Here is a 12,620-nt window from a genome sequence, read left to right as displayed (position 1 = left end):
CCCCCTAAAACTTCGATATTGACCCTCCATTCTCCTGGGGACTTTGAAAGACTTCTTTGGATCCCCAGATTCAAAAATTATTTTCTGGGGCCTCCGGATTGCGATGCTGCCTGCTAGCCCTCCAAAATAAACTAAGGCTTTTCTCCCTTCTCCACAAAACAACTGAACTTTTTGGAACATTAATTTATGGGTCCCCTGATTTTATGATCCTTACCCTAAGTCTTCCTAAATTTAGGCAATTTTCCACAGGCCTCCCAAAATGAAATTGCCCAGATACCGAAAAATACCCCCAGGTCCTGGAAACCTCAGGTATCATAGGCCTGCGTCCTACAAGATTCCTTGCTATTAACCAGGTTCCCTTAAATTTAGATATCAGTCTCTACTGAACAATTTCCATGGATCCCCCACACTTGGGCCATGTCTTCCTAGGGGGTCCCCAAATGCAGACAGTGCCCAGAAAAATATTTTTTTCCTCTTCACCAAAAATAAACTAATCGAAACCAATTTAAAAATTAAAAAGACATTGATTTTCTGCCTTCTCCAAATGTATTGATCACACCCCAGGTTGCCCCAAATTTAGATCGTGTTTCTTGAGTCTCTCAAGGACATTGAGAATTTTCCCAGAAGCCACAATTACGGAAGTTACTTTCCTCGGGCACTGCAAGCGCTCAGTAACCTGCATTTCCAAATCCTGGGAATGATTCTCCACTCTTCTCCACCGCACCTGGGTCCCCAAGACCCACCCACTGTTTTTCTTCCCCGAATTTTAGACCCTTTGCCCTTTTGGAACTTCCCAAGTTCCACACTGAGAATTTTGCTCCGGTCATCCGCAGACCTACTGCCCTACAAAGGGGGCCGTCCCACAAGCCTGCTGACCTACATGCCCGGGTCCTCACAGGGCAGACTCGGCTCCCCGTCCCCCGGCTGCACGCAGCAGCCTCCCCGGCCCCCAGACTCGGGTTCTTTTTCTGGAGTCTCGAATTTAGTCATTAATCACAGCTCCTCACCCGACGCACCCTCCCTTGGGTCCCCACTTCAGGACCTTCGTTCTCTTCCTTGCAAACCAGGCGGCTCCGCACTGCGTCCCCGGCAGTTGGGCATTGCTCCCGGCCCCAGCGCGGTCTCTGCAGCTTCCGCAGCCCCGCGCCCCGCGGGCACCGGTTCTGGGCCTCTCCGCGTCTCCTACGAAGTCCCCGGAGCTCCTCGGATGCGGGAAGTTTCTCTCGTCCTCCCCACACGCCCTCGGTCGGGCAGCGTGTCCGCCAGGACGTAGGCAGGGCTTCTCCCGCGTCCAGGAGAGCGACTGGGCATTGCCCCCAGCTTCCCCCAAATTTGGGCATTGTCCCCGGGTCTTCCAGCGGACTGGGCGTTGCCCCCGGACACTGGGGACTGCCCCGGGGTCTCGCTCACCTTCAGCGCGTCTACCGCCAGCCGCTGATCGCTCGCTCGCTGCCTCGACTCCTCCGCGCCCGCGGACGCAGCCTCCGGCCTCCAGCCTCGCGGTGAGCTCCCCGCCGCCTCGCGTCGCGGCCTGGCTCCCAAACCCACCCGCCGCCGTCCCGCCGTCCCGAGTGGCTGCCGGGGACACCGGCGCGGGGCGCGGGAGCCGTGCGGCGGGCCAGCCCCTCGGCCGCCCCGCGCGCTGGGTCGGGCCCCGGAGACCCGCGCCGCTTCCCTTTGCCCTGCGCAAATATCGCAACGCGGGGAAAGCGCCTCGGCGACCTCCAAGCGGGGCCGGCAGGGCGCAGGGCAGGAGGGACGCGGAGAGGCGCACCCCAGCTCGGGCGGCGCGGCGCCTCCGGCCGCTCGGCGGAGGACTCGGGTAGGCGCGCGCTGAGCGCGGGAGACGTGATTGATGGCGGAGCGAGGGGGCGAGCCGGCCTCGGGCTTCCGCCGCCGGCGGCCCCTTCCCCTTGGAGGGGCGCGCGTGGTCGGGGCTCCAGGGGCGGGCGGGGCGCGGGGACTCGTGCGTGGTTTTGACTTGGTAAAAAAAAAAAAAAAATCGCACCGACTTCTTACATCGTCCAAACCCTCCAGGAGATGGTTTCCCCAGACCCTCAAATGACTGCGGTGGCCCCCGGGGCTGAACCCGAATCTACGCAAGTCCAACGCATAGAGGACGGGGGAACCATTATCCGGATATTTTGGGTGGGCCCCAAAGGCGAGCTGCTTAGACGCACCCCGGTGAGCTCGGTCATGCAGGTAGGATTTGAACGACGTTTCCCGCCCTGCTTGTCTCGCCCCTGGCACACGGGCTCAGCCCGGGCCGGCCCCATGCCTGGCCCAGATTCGGGCCTGGCCCGGCTGGCCCTCTCCACGTTCCGCACCTGGCGTCAGCCGAGGCTACTCCCCGGTTCCCGTGCGGCACCGGGGGGCGCTCGGGCTCCGGCTGCAGCTCGAGGTGCTGCGGCTGCTCGGGCAGGTGGAGGCTGCGCGCCTCGCCTGCTCCCAGAGACTCCCCGCTTCACCAACAGGTCCCGGCGGGACTCGGGGAGCCGCCACCTGTGCCCTCACACACAGGGCACCCCAGCCGCCTAGCCCCCCAGTGGGGCGCGGGGATCCGGCCGTAGCTAGGGCATGTGACGCCGCCCACCCTGGTCGTCCCGGGTCCCCCGTGTACTGTGTAGGGACTCTGGCACCCCGAAACCTCAGACAGGGCCCCCAAACACTTCAGAATAGTGATTCTAGATTTCTTTCGAACTCTGAGGATCCCTGCCCCCACTCCAATCTCGTCCCCGCGCACCCCACAGCACCCCCCCTTACCGCTGCCCCCCGGGACCCCAAGCCTGGCCCCCCCTTGGCTCGAGTTGCAGAGGCGGTCCGGGGGCGGGGCGAGGACCCCTCGAGCGCCCATTGGCGCGGGCACTCGGCCAGCGGGGCCCGAGCGGGCGCCGAGCCGCGGGTGGCTCGACTATAAGAGCCGGGCGTTGGCGCCCGGAGTTCGCCTGCTCTCCGGCGGAGCTGCGTGAGGCCAGGCAGGCCCCCGGCCCCCCCTTCCGGCCGCCCGCGCCTCCTGGCCCTCACCCGCCAGCGCCTCCACCCGGCTGGCGGCCCCGCGTCGACGCCGTCCGCTACGCTGCTGACCCCCATCGCGGGCGCCGTCGGCGGGGCCGCGCTCCGCCGGCCTGCGGAACCCCCGCCGCCTCCTCTTCGTCTACCTCAACGCCCGTCCCCGCTTCGCCCGAGGAGGCGGTCCCCCCCGCAGGCAGTCCGGCTCGCAGGCCGCCGGCGTTGTCATCCCCCGCGCTCCCCCCCCAGCCCTCCCCGGCGCGCAGCCCGGCCGCTCCCCCTCCTCGCTGCGTCCCGAGCGGCCCCGGCGCCGCCACCGCCACCCCCCCGAGGCCCGGGCTCGCGACGGCCGAGGGCTCCGTCGGCCCAAGCCGAGCTGGGCGCCCGCGGCCCGGGTGACGCCTCCGCTCCGCCCCCCTCAGCACCTTCCCCGGCCCCCGACGTTGCGCCCTTTCCTCGGCTTCTCTGCGCTCCCCGGCCCCCTCTCCTGCCTCTGGCCCCGGCCCCCGTCTTCCTCCGCAGCCTTCCCTTCGCTCCCTCCCGTCCCCCCCCCCGGCTCCTTGCCTCCAACTCCCTCCCCTTCCACGCCCGCCCTCTCGCCTTCGCCGTCCCAAAGTGGATTAATTACACGCTTTCTGTTTCTCCCCGCTGCCCTCTCCCGCTGCGAGCCTGCCCGCCTCTCGCTGTCCCCTCTCCCTCTCGCCCTGTCTTCGGCCCCCCCCGTTCACGTTCACTCCGTCTCTCTGGCTATCTCTGCCCCCTCTGTCCTTGATACAACAGCTGACCTCATTTCCCGACACCCTTTCCCCCCCAAAAGTACAACATCTGGCCCGCCCCGGCCCGCAGACAGCCCGTCCTCCCTAAAGAATCAGACAGAATCTCCCACCCCCCCAAAAAAAGCCATCCCCCCGTTCTGCCCCGTCGCACATTCGGCTCCCGCGACTCGGCCAGAGCGGCGCTGGCAGAGGAGTGCCCGGCAGGAGGGCCTTCGCCCGCTGTTCGGTTTGCAATACGCAGCAGGAAGGTGGGCGGCCCCTGTGCCGGCTTCCAGGTAAGCGGCGTGCGGGCCGGGCCCGGCGGGGCGGCGGGGCCCGGGCAGACGGGCTGGGGGGCTGGCGGCCCCATCCCAAGGGCGAACCCCGGGCTCTCCCCTGCGCCGCGAGGGCCGGGGGGCGGGGGAGGGACTTGGGGAGCGCCGCGGGAGGTGTGAGCTCTGTGCACGCCGACTTCCTGGTCGCCTTGCGGGTGCGGGGGGCTGTTACTGAAAGTTTGAGATTTGTGCCGTGCGGGGGCAAGGGCGGGCGCGGGCGGGGGCGGGGGCGGCGGCCGCGTAATGAGAAGGGGCGCAAATCTCAGAAACCCACCCTGGTATGTTGACTCGTTGCCAGCAAGACCGAGAGAGGAAAACTGGGTGGGCGGGGCCAGGATGGAGCGAGGGGGGCCGAGTTGGCAAGAGAGTCCTGCCAGACGCCACATTCCCTCCGCGCCCCCCCACCGCCTCCCTCTCCCGGTCCCCGACATTTCCACCCAGGAATCTGGGTGGAGGGGGGCTGGTCCAGAGCTCAGAGGGGCCCGGAATGGACCGTCCGGAGAGGGTAACTGCCCCTGCCCCCGTGGGCAGATGGAAGTTTCCATACAAGGAGGTGAAAAGAAGCCCCCTCCGGAACCGCCCCCCCCATTTCCTCGTGCCGAGATGGGCTGGGGGTGCAGGAGGAGCCCCCTCCCCCGCCCTGGTACTTTGCTCAGAGACGTGGGGCTAGCGGTTGGGGGTGCAGGAGAGGAGGGACTGGCTGGGAGGACGGAGGGGGCGGGCGCGAAGGGGGCGGGGGGAGTGGTCAGCTGGGAGCGGGGTGGGGGCAGGGTGGAGCCGGGGCTGGGAGGAGCCGGCCCAGACATAAAAGCTGAGGCACTGACCAGCCTGCAAACTGGACATTAGCTTCTCCTCGGAGGCAGCCTTCCAGACTCCTCCTCCTCCTCCTCCTCCTCATCCTCCTCCAGCCCCAGCGAGCCTCCTGTCCAGCTGCAGGTAACGCGGCTCTGGAGCCAGGACCCCGCTGCGCTGCGGCTCCCGCCCGCCGGCAGCTGGGCGCCTCCAGCCGCAGCCCCCTTGGCTCCTGCCCGCCGCCCCTTCTCTCTGCCTCTGCCCCCCACCCCTGCTCTGCCCGCCGGCTCACCTGGCCTGCGTGGCTGCCTGCCTCCCGTCCAGTCTCGGCTCTCCGCCGGTGTCCTGGACTGGACCCCACACCAAGTGGCTGGGCTTGCAGAAAGATGGAGTTGCCGCTCGGACAGCAGGAATTCCTAGCTGGCCAAATTTGTTTTCCGAATTTGGAGGGGGCGGCCGTGGGGCAGCGGGGAAGCAGGCGGGGGTTTCGTCCAGCGAGGGGCGGTGGGCGAGGTGGCCGTGTAGATCTTCCATGGAACTGGCCTCTGCTCGTCATGAGCTTAAGCGCGACTGAGTTTCCTTCTCAGTCCCCTCGTTTCCTACACGATTTATTGCATCAAAATTCCAACATGCAACAACCTTGCTCCAGGCTGGGAAAGCGTGTGCGGCTCGGTGCCCCTGTGCTCACTGGGTGCAGTGTCTGGGACGGACACATGTGGGCAGCCCACCCGGGCCCTTGCTTGAGTAGCCTTAGGGTGCCACCGGCTCAGGGGCGCCGGGCCGTGACTGTCCTCCTAGAAGGGGCTCAGGGCTGGGCCTGCCGAGGACAGGCTGGGGCTGCCTGCCTGGGGGGCGTCCACCTTTTGGAGAGGCGGAAGTGGCTTGCTGTGTCTAAAGGGAAGCCAAGGTCCTTCCCCTTTACGGAGCCTATTTATCCCAGTCTGCAGCCTCTCAGCCTTGTGAGGGGGGTGTGTCCTGAGGTGTATCTTTTCCCCCAGATCAGCCCTGAGGGAACCTGGTGTCTGGTCCCCGGGTGGGGAGGGGGGTCTGACCTGCTCTCTTCAGCTATCCAGTTGGGGTTTGGCGTCCCAAGAGGGGAGCGGCTCTGGTGTTCCTGGAAGGACTTTGAGGCCCCTGGCCATTGGGAGTGAGATGCAAGGCCTGGAAAGGAGGCTTTTGGTTTTCATGTGTGTTTTGGGGACCCCAGGGAAGACGGGTCTGGGGACTAAGTGACGCCGGAGGCTCACTGGAGCATGGCTGGCACCCCGTGCCAACCACCAGACCCTTGACCTTTGCTCAGCCGCAGGCCGAGAGGTTGGGAAAGGCCATCTGGGAGGGAGAGGCATGGGGCTGGGACCCCCTGCCATTGCACTGGGAGGGAGGCTGGTCCCCCTGGCGCCCTTGCCCGGCTGGACCTCTGGGATGCACATGTTCTGTGCCGGGGTGGGGCCCTCTGCCATCTTGGCTGGTGCAGGGAGGCCCAAGAAGTGGCCACTGCCTTGTGCTGGCCCCACCCCCATGACTTCATAGGATGGAGGCCAGGTCCAGTGTCCAGCACTGGCCCCTGCCGCTCTGGGTGTGGCCGAGCCTCGGCAATAATACCAGGGGGACAGTGATCCCCATGTGAAGTTACTGACCAGCGCTCGGTGCCCACCAGAGAGGCTCCGCCCCGGGCCCTTCCCTCCTCGTGGGGTGATTCTGCATCCCACCAGCCTCAACAGAGAAAGCTCTTGTTGTTCCTGTAATTAAAGCAATTAAGATTAAGGAGAAAGCCAGGCTTTAAATCTGCAACTGGACTTGGACTTAGGAGGTGGCTGGGCTTAGGGTCCCAAAGGGAGCAGGCTGGCATGTCCTGGCTGAGCCATCGGGGACCTGCCGGAGGGCGGGCCGACCCTGGGCGGCCGGGCGGTGGGCTCACGCTTCTGTCCCCCCCGCAGACATCAATGGGGATCACAGCAGGAAAGTCGGTGCTCGTGCTTCTCGCCTTCTTGGCCTTCGCCTCGTGCTGCTATGCTGCTTACCGCCCCAGCGAGACTCTGTGCGGCGGGGAGCTGGTGGACACCCTCCAGTTTGTCTGTGGGGACCGCGGCTTCTACTTCAGTGAGTAGCCCCCTGGGGCCGGGGGAGGGGTGCACACAGTAGGTCCTGCATGGAGGCTGGGGGGGTCCTCAGTCGCCTCTGTGGGTCCTCCAGCCTCCCTGGCTTGGGGGGCTGGGCCCATGCTTCTAGCCACATGACTCACAGTCGAGGGAAAATGGACAGGTGTGTCCACAGGGGGGGCCAGACCTGAAGCAGCAAGTGCGGATGGGGTGAAGGCCCACCTCTGGTCGGGGCGGTGCGCAGACAGCCCTTCCCCTCCTGCTTCTCCCTGACCTGCCCACGGGCAGAGCTGAGGGCACTGGCTTCCCGTACCTTTTATCCACGTCTTGGCAATGGGCACGTATCCGTGGACCATTAGATTTGAAATGGAATCAAATGGGTTGAATGCCATTAAGAATAAAAGCACTTGTCACTGGGGGTGTGAGTGTACGTGCTGGGGGACACCTGGTTCCATCCACGAGAGGGGCCCACCGCCCTGATGGGAGGCAGGGGGCTCATGGTGCAGGCACCTGCCTGCTGGCCTGAGCGTTTTGGCTGGTTCTCATGGTTCCGGACCGGGGGTGCCTGGCTGGGCACATGGACCCCTCTGCCCCGCTCCGCCCTGCGGCCCCGTGCAGCAGGGCGTGTCCCCGATGGAGGCTACCTCTCCTTCAGCGTGGGCTCTGGCCCTCACCCCCCATAGTCTGGGCCTCCGCTTCTTTACTGTCAGGAGAGTTCGGAGAGTGTCCACCTGGTTTCCAGGGGAAACGGGGGAGCAGGGGCAGCTTGACCCTCAAGGTGGGGCATGTGTACTCCCTGGGCTCAGCCAGATGCCTCTCGGGGCCGCGGGGGGAGGTGGGGACACTGCTGGGGCAACTGGGCGAGGGCCGCGAGGCTTGAACCCGGCCCACCACCCCCATGAGGCATCTTCCTCCACAGCTTTTACTTACCCACCCTCTGAAATGGGCCGGAAACACCCATCCTGGCATGTCAGCGCTTTGCTCTGAAAAGCACACCTGCTTCTCCATGCTTCCGAGGCCCCTGCCTGCCCTGGCTTCTCCCGTGGCCTCTCTCTCTGCCACCCTTGGGGGCAGGAAGTGGCACCGCAGCGCCTAGTGCTGGCCGGCCCTGGCACCAGGCTTGCCTCCCTGACGGGTGGGCTGGGCTGAGCCCCCAGCCCTTGTGACCCTGCAGCCGGACCCCTTACTGGGGGCTCCCTTCCCCACCCCCCCACGGACGGCGGAAGGAAGGCGGGGGACTTCACGTGGCCGAGCCTGAGCCTGCGGTGGGGGGAGGGGAGGGCGGGAAGAAAGGAGGGCGTGGTCTGTGCAGCTCCTCACTCCTCTCCTCCCGTCTTCTCCTTCCCCCTCCCATTCCTGCCGGGCTCAGCGGTGGCGTCTCTAGGGCCGCGGGCGCATAGGCTCCTGGTTGGTGCGTGGTGGCACCTGGATCCCAGCTGGCCTTCGGGCCGGGACCCCGGGGTCCCGGGATGCGGGGCCGGGGCCCACCTGACACTCGAGGAGGAGGCACAAGAGGCCAGGGGCTGGCTCTGGTCACTCACGCGCACTGTCCCTTCTCTCCTTTCTGGGGCCCCCTCTTGCTTCCTTACTGCACTCCAGGCTGCGGCTGGCTGTCCCTGCAGGATCGCCGGGTGTCCCATCCCGAGGGTGGGGGCGGGGGGCTGGCTGGAGGACCCCCGCCTCTGCCAGGCGTGGGCACTGACCTGTCCGCCCTTCCTCCTTGGGGGACCGCCAGGCCGACCATCCAGCCGCATAAACCGACGCAGCCGTGGCATCGTGGAAGAGTGTTGCTTCCGAAGCTGCGACCTGGCCCTGCTGGAGACTTACTGTGCCACCCCCGCCAAGTCCGAGAGGGATGTGTCTGCCTCTACGACCATGCTTCCGGTAAGAGGGCCCCAGCTGCAACCCCGCCCTCTCTCCCCCTGCAGCCCTGTGGGGCTGTCACCTCGGAGCCAGGGGACCAGGGCACAGCCAGCTGCTGAGCTGAGAGGGCAGCCAGGGAGTCCTTTACACCCCGCCACTCTCCCCACTGGGGGCACGGGCGGGCACTGGCCTGTCACACCTGCCATCACACTTTGGGCACCTGGAGCAGATTAGGTGTTGCCCCCTTGTCCCCCGGGGCCTAGGCAGCCTCTGACTCACTCTTCCTCTCCCAGGACGACGTCACAGCACACCCCGTGGGCAAGTTCTTCCAATATGACACCTGGAAGCAGTCCACCCAGCGCCTGCGCAGGGGCCTGCCCGCCTTCCTGCGAGCACGCCGGGGTCGCACGCTCGCCAAGGAGCTGGAGGCGCTCAGAGAGGCCAAGAGTCACCGTCCGCTGATTGCCCTGCCCACCCAGGACCCTGCCACCCACGGGGGCGCCTCTTCCGAGGTATCCAGCGATTAGAAGTGAGCCAAAGTGTCGTAATTCTGCCAAGTGGCACCATCTACCTCGCGCCGTCCTCCTGACCGGGACCGCCCCACTAGGTCTCTCTCTGAAATCTCCGTACCGTCCTGTCTGCGGGCTCCCCTGTCCCGGCCTCTGTGCCCCAACCTCCCCACGTCAGGCGAGTCCCCCTCGGCCCCCTCCATCTGGCCGAGGGGATCAGAACAACATCTCTAAAAATGTACAAAACCAATTGGCTTTAAATATCCCCCCAAATTATCACCCCCCAAATTACCCCCAAATTATGCAACCAAAATTGCAATCATGAACCCCTCAATCAGCCCCCTTGAAACGAATTGGCTTTTTAGCAACACCAGAAAAGCAAACTAGCTTTCCAAAAACTTCTCAAAAAAAAAAAAAAATCAATTGGCTGAAAAAAAATACTAAAAATCAATTGGCTTAGAAACAATTGGCAAATAAAAGAATTCGGCCCCCCCCCCTTCCTTCTCGCTCCTTTTGGATCTGGACTTAAATTGGCTTTGATCTAATCATCTAAGAGAAAGGAAGGGGCCAAATTTGCAGGTAGGCTTGTCCCTGCTGGCCAGCCATCTCCCGCCCCCTTTGCCAGGCCTTCCCCGGGCACTGGCAGTGTGACACCAAAGACCCAAACCCGCTCCTCCTCCAAGTTTCCATCACTGAGGCCACTTCAGAGCAGTGAGGGGACCCGTAAGACCAGAGGAGGGGCGCACGGAACAGCAGCCCCGAATCGCGCAAATAAAATTGAATTGGCAAAACACCCCCACACTCCAAAATCTGGCATCACAATCCTTACCTTGGAAAGCACATGCAAGTCTGCACACACACACACACATGCATCCATGCACACTCACACACACACACACACACACACACATGCATTCATGCACACTCACACACACACACACACACATGCATTCATGCACACACACACACACACACACACACAAGCATCCATGCACACTCACACACACACACACACACACTCTCTAGGGACACCTGTGCCCAGCCTTGTGCAGCTGAGACCGAATTCCATCCCAAATTCTTCTTTGGGCTGCCCTGCGATGAGGTTTTCCTGTTCCGTGCTCCCCTCACATCCCCTGGGATGCGCCATGGTGGGAAGGTGTGTCTCGGGCTCAGGCAGGTGGTTCCATCTTTCCAAGAAGAGGATGATCCCCACCTTTTCTCGGCACCTGTCCTGACCCCACAGCCCACAGAATGTAAGTCCTGGGTGCCCCCAGACCCCAGGGGCAGCCGCGCACCGACCATCGTGCAGAGCGAGGGACGGTTTGGCCAGGCGGGAGATGGCTGCAGCTAAGCGAGACGAGCCCTACCACGTAGCCTGACCCCCTGGGTGTGCTCCTGCAAGATCTGGGGAGCCCCCTCCCCCGAGCACACCTAGGGATCACCTTTGCCAGCCTCCTGGGGAAGCCTCTCAGAAATGAGAGCACCCCCCCGGAGGCTGGCAAAGGTGGCGGGGAGTGTGGGAAGTCTGGAGGATGGCGGGGTGGGTGGGGGGCAGTGGGGGCTGGGTGGGGGGACATTCCGAGGCAGGAAGTGGTCCAGCAAGATTTCGGAGAGAAACGTTCGGGGGGAAGGAACGGCGAGGCACTTGCAGAATTACAGACGGAAATTGGAACCCAAATTGACGCCCATTGATCTATCTCCCCTCTTTAATTACTCCTGGGGCATCTTTCCTTTTTTTTTTTTATCCCTCCTTAGCTTTTTACGCGCTCTTTGCTCCCTACCCCACGTAACAGGGGGGCAGTGACCAAGGACGAGGAACATGCAGTCACCACCGTCACCCGCGGCCCCGCCGCCATCCTGCCCTCCGCCATTTATCGCCCTGTTTTTTATTTTTTTATCTGTCCCTGTCGCTTGGGTTGAGTGGAGAGTGGAGCCTCTGTGGGGGTGTCGGCCACTGTGCCCCCCAGAGAAGTCAGGGGAATGGAGACGGCCGCTGCCTGGCCTGGCTCCCGGGGGACGGTGGCTGGTCCCCTGGGGGTCCTGAGGGGCGGAGGAGGGGGCGGGGAGGTGTCTGTCCAGGTGTCAGGAAGGTGCTCGGTGGCCACCAGGGTGGGGCCCTTGGCCGGCCTGGCTGGCCAGGGGGGAAGGGGTTATGGATGCGTGAGCAAAGGGCTCCAGCAGGCGGGAGCAGGTGGCCGCCTTCCGCGCACTTGGGGAGGCTCTCCCCGTACCCCTCGGGGACAGCTTGCCCGCCTCCTCAGCACCCCATTTTGCCCCCAGGAAGCTCAGAGCTCCGCGGGGCTTCCTGGTGTCCAGGTGGGGTGAGGTTGGGTGGTAGGAGAGGCCGGGAGAGCCGGGCCCCGCAGAGCAGAAGAGCTGCGCAGTTTTCTGACCGCTGGGTCGCTTGGGCCCCGAGGCCCTCGGGTCTGGTGACACGACACGGCCACCACTCTCGGCACCTCGGGCTGCGGCAGGGACCCGGGCGGCTGGGGGCTTACCTCACCCCCGCCTCTGCCCCCAGTGCAGCCCCCCTGCAGGGCAGCCCGACTAGTCAGCTAGAGGCCCGACGCCTCGGGGCCCCGGCGACGGGGCTGATGTGACCCAGGGGGCGGTTGCGCCAGTCCACCCAGACCCAGCGTGCAGCTCTCCAAGGGTCAGCTCCACCCCGACCCAGGGCCCCTTCCGACCTCCGCGCCCAGCTCGTGGCCCTCCATCTTGTCTCTTCCCCGAGTCCCCCCAGCTGTCTTCAGCGGGACCCCCTCTTGGGTCTCTGTGCCATCACGCGAGGACCCCCACGCGCAGAACACCGAGTGTCATCGTGCCCGCCGCCCTGTCCACCGCGCGGCTATGTTCTCCTCCTCTCACCCGTAACATGCTGTTTCTGGCAGAATCCACAGCCTGGGTTTTGTCTTTAACCTTTATCGCTCGCAATCCCAATAAAGCATTTAAAATTATTTTTTCTGAGTCCTCTGCTCTTTTGCTGGGGTGCCTGGTGGGGGGAGGGAGGGGAAGTCTGAGTCCTGGGGAGGGGGTGGTGTAGGTGGGAAGAAGGGGCAGGGAGAGCCTGGTAGGAGTACCTCCTCTGGGCCCTTAAAGCAACGGGGTGTGGGGAGACCCGCCGGACAGCCTGCTGCCCTCAGCAGTTGGGAGTGGGTCTCTGGGGCCATCTCAAGACCCAGATCCTCAGAGTTCAGGGCTGGGCAGGGTCCTGGGGGCTTTTGCAGGAGCCCGCTGACGAGGAGCAAAGAGCCTTCACTG

The 12,620-nt window shown here is 64.3% G+C and overlaps 1 protein-coding gene across 3 annotated transcripts; it reads left to right on the top strand.

Moving 5' to 3' along the window:
* The first annotated feature begins 2,040 nt into the window (after positions 1 to 2,040).
* On the top strand, positions 2,041 to 12,316 carry IGF2 (insulin like growth factor 2). Of its 3 annotated transcripts, none has more exons than XM_055415236.2 (4): positions 2,041 to 2,202; positions 6,829 to 6,991; positions 8,726 to 8,874; positions 9,147 to 12,316. In XM_055415236.2, the coding sequence occupies exons 1-4, from the start codon at positions 2,041 to 2,043 to the stop codon at positions 9,378 to 9,380; spliced, it is 708 nt and encodes a 235-aa protein (XP_055271211.1). In that variant the 3' UTR covers positions 9,381 to 12,316. The 3 variants fall into 3 exon arrangements, with proteins under 3 accessions (XP_055271211.1, XP_055271210.1, XP_055271209.1); XM_055415235.2 differs by lacking the exon at positions 2,041 to 2,202 and adding an exon at positions 3,923 to 4,060; XM_055415234.2 differs by lacking the exon at positions 2,041 to 2,202 and adding an exon at positions 4,921 to 5,035.
* Positions 12,317 to 12,620: the final 304 nt, after the last annotated feature.

The sequence above is a fragment of the Moschus berezovskii genome, chromosome 25 (assembly GCF_049115385.1).
Source record: "Moschus berezovskii isolate FMDL1 chromosome 25, NW_MosBer_1.0, whole genome shotgun sequence".
Lineage (NCBI taxonomy): Eukaryota > Metazoa > Chordata > Mammalia > Artiodactyla > Moschidae > Moschus > Moschus berezovskii.
Note: the sequence above shows the minus strand (reverse complement) of the source record. Positions and strands in the feature narration are given on the sequence as shown.

What these genes read in the sequence shown, in the direction of transcription:
- IGF2 (XM_055415236.2), top strand. Translation starts at nt 2,041, where the DNA reads ATGGTTTCCCCAGACCCTCAAATGACTGCGGTGGCCCCCGGGGCTGAA. An exon ending in CGGTGAGCTCGGTCATGCAG is followed by an intron (nt 2,203 to 6,828) that starts GTAGGATTTGAA and finishes TCCCCCCCGCAG; the next exon opens with ACATCAATGGGGATCACAGC. An exon ending in CCTCTACGACCATGCTTCCG is followed by an intron (nt 8,875 to 9,146) that starts GTAAGAGGGCCC and finishes TTCCTCTCCCAG; the next exon opens with GACGACGTCACAGCACACCC.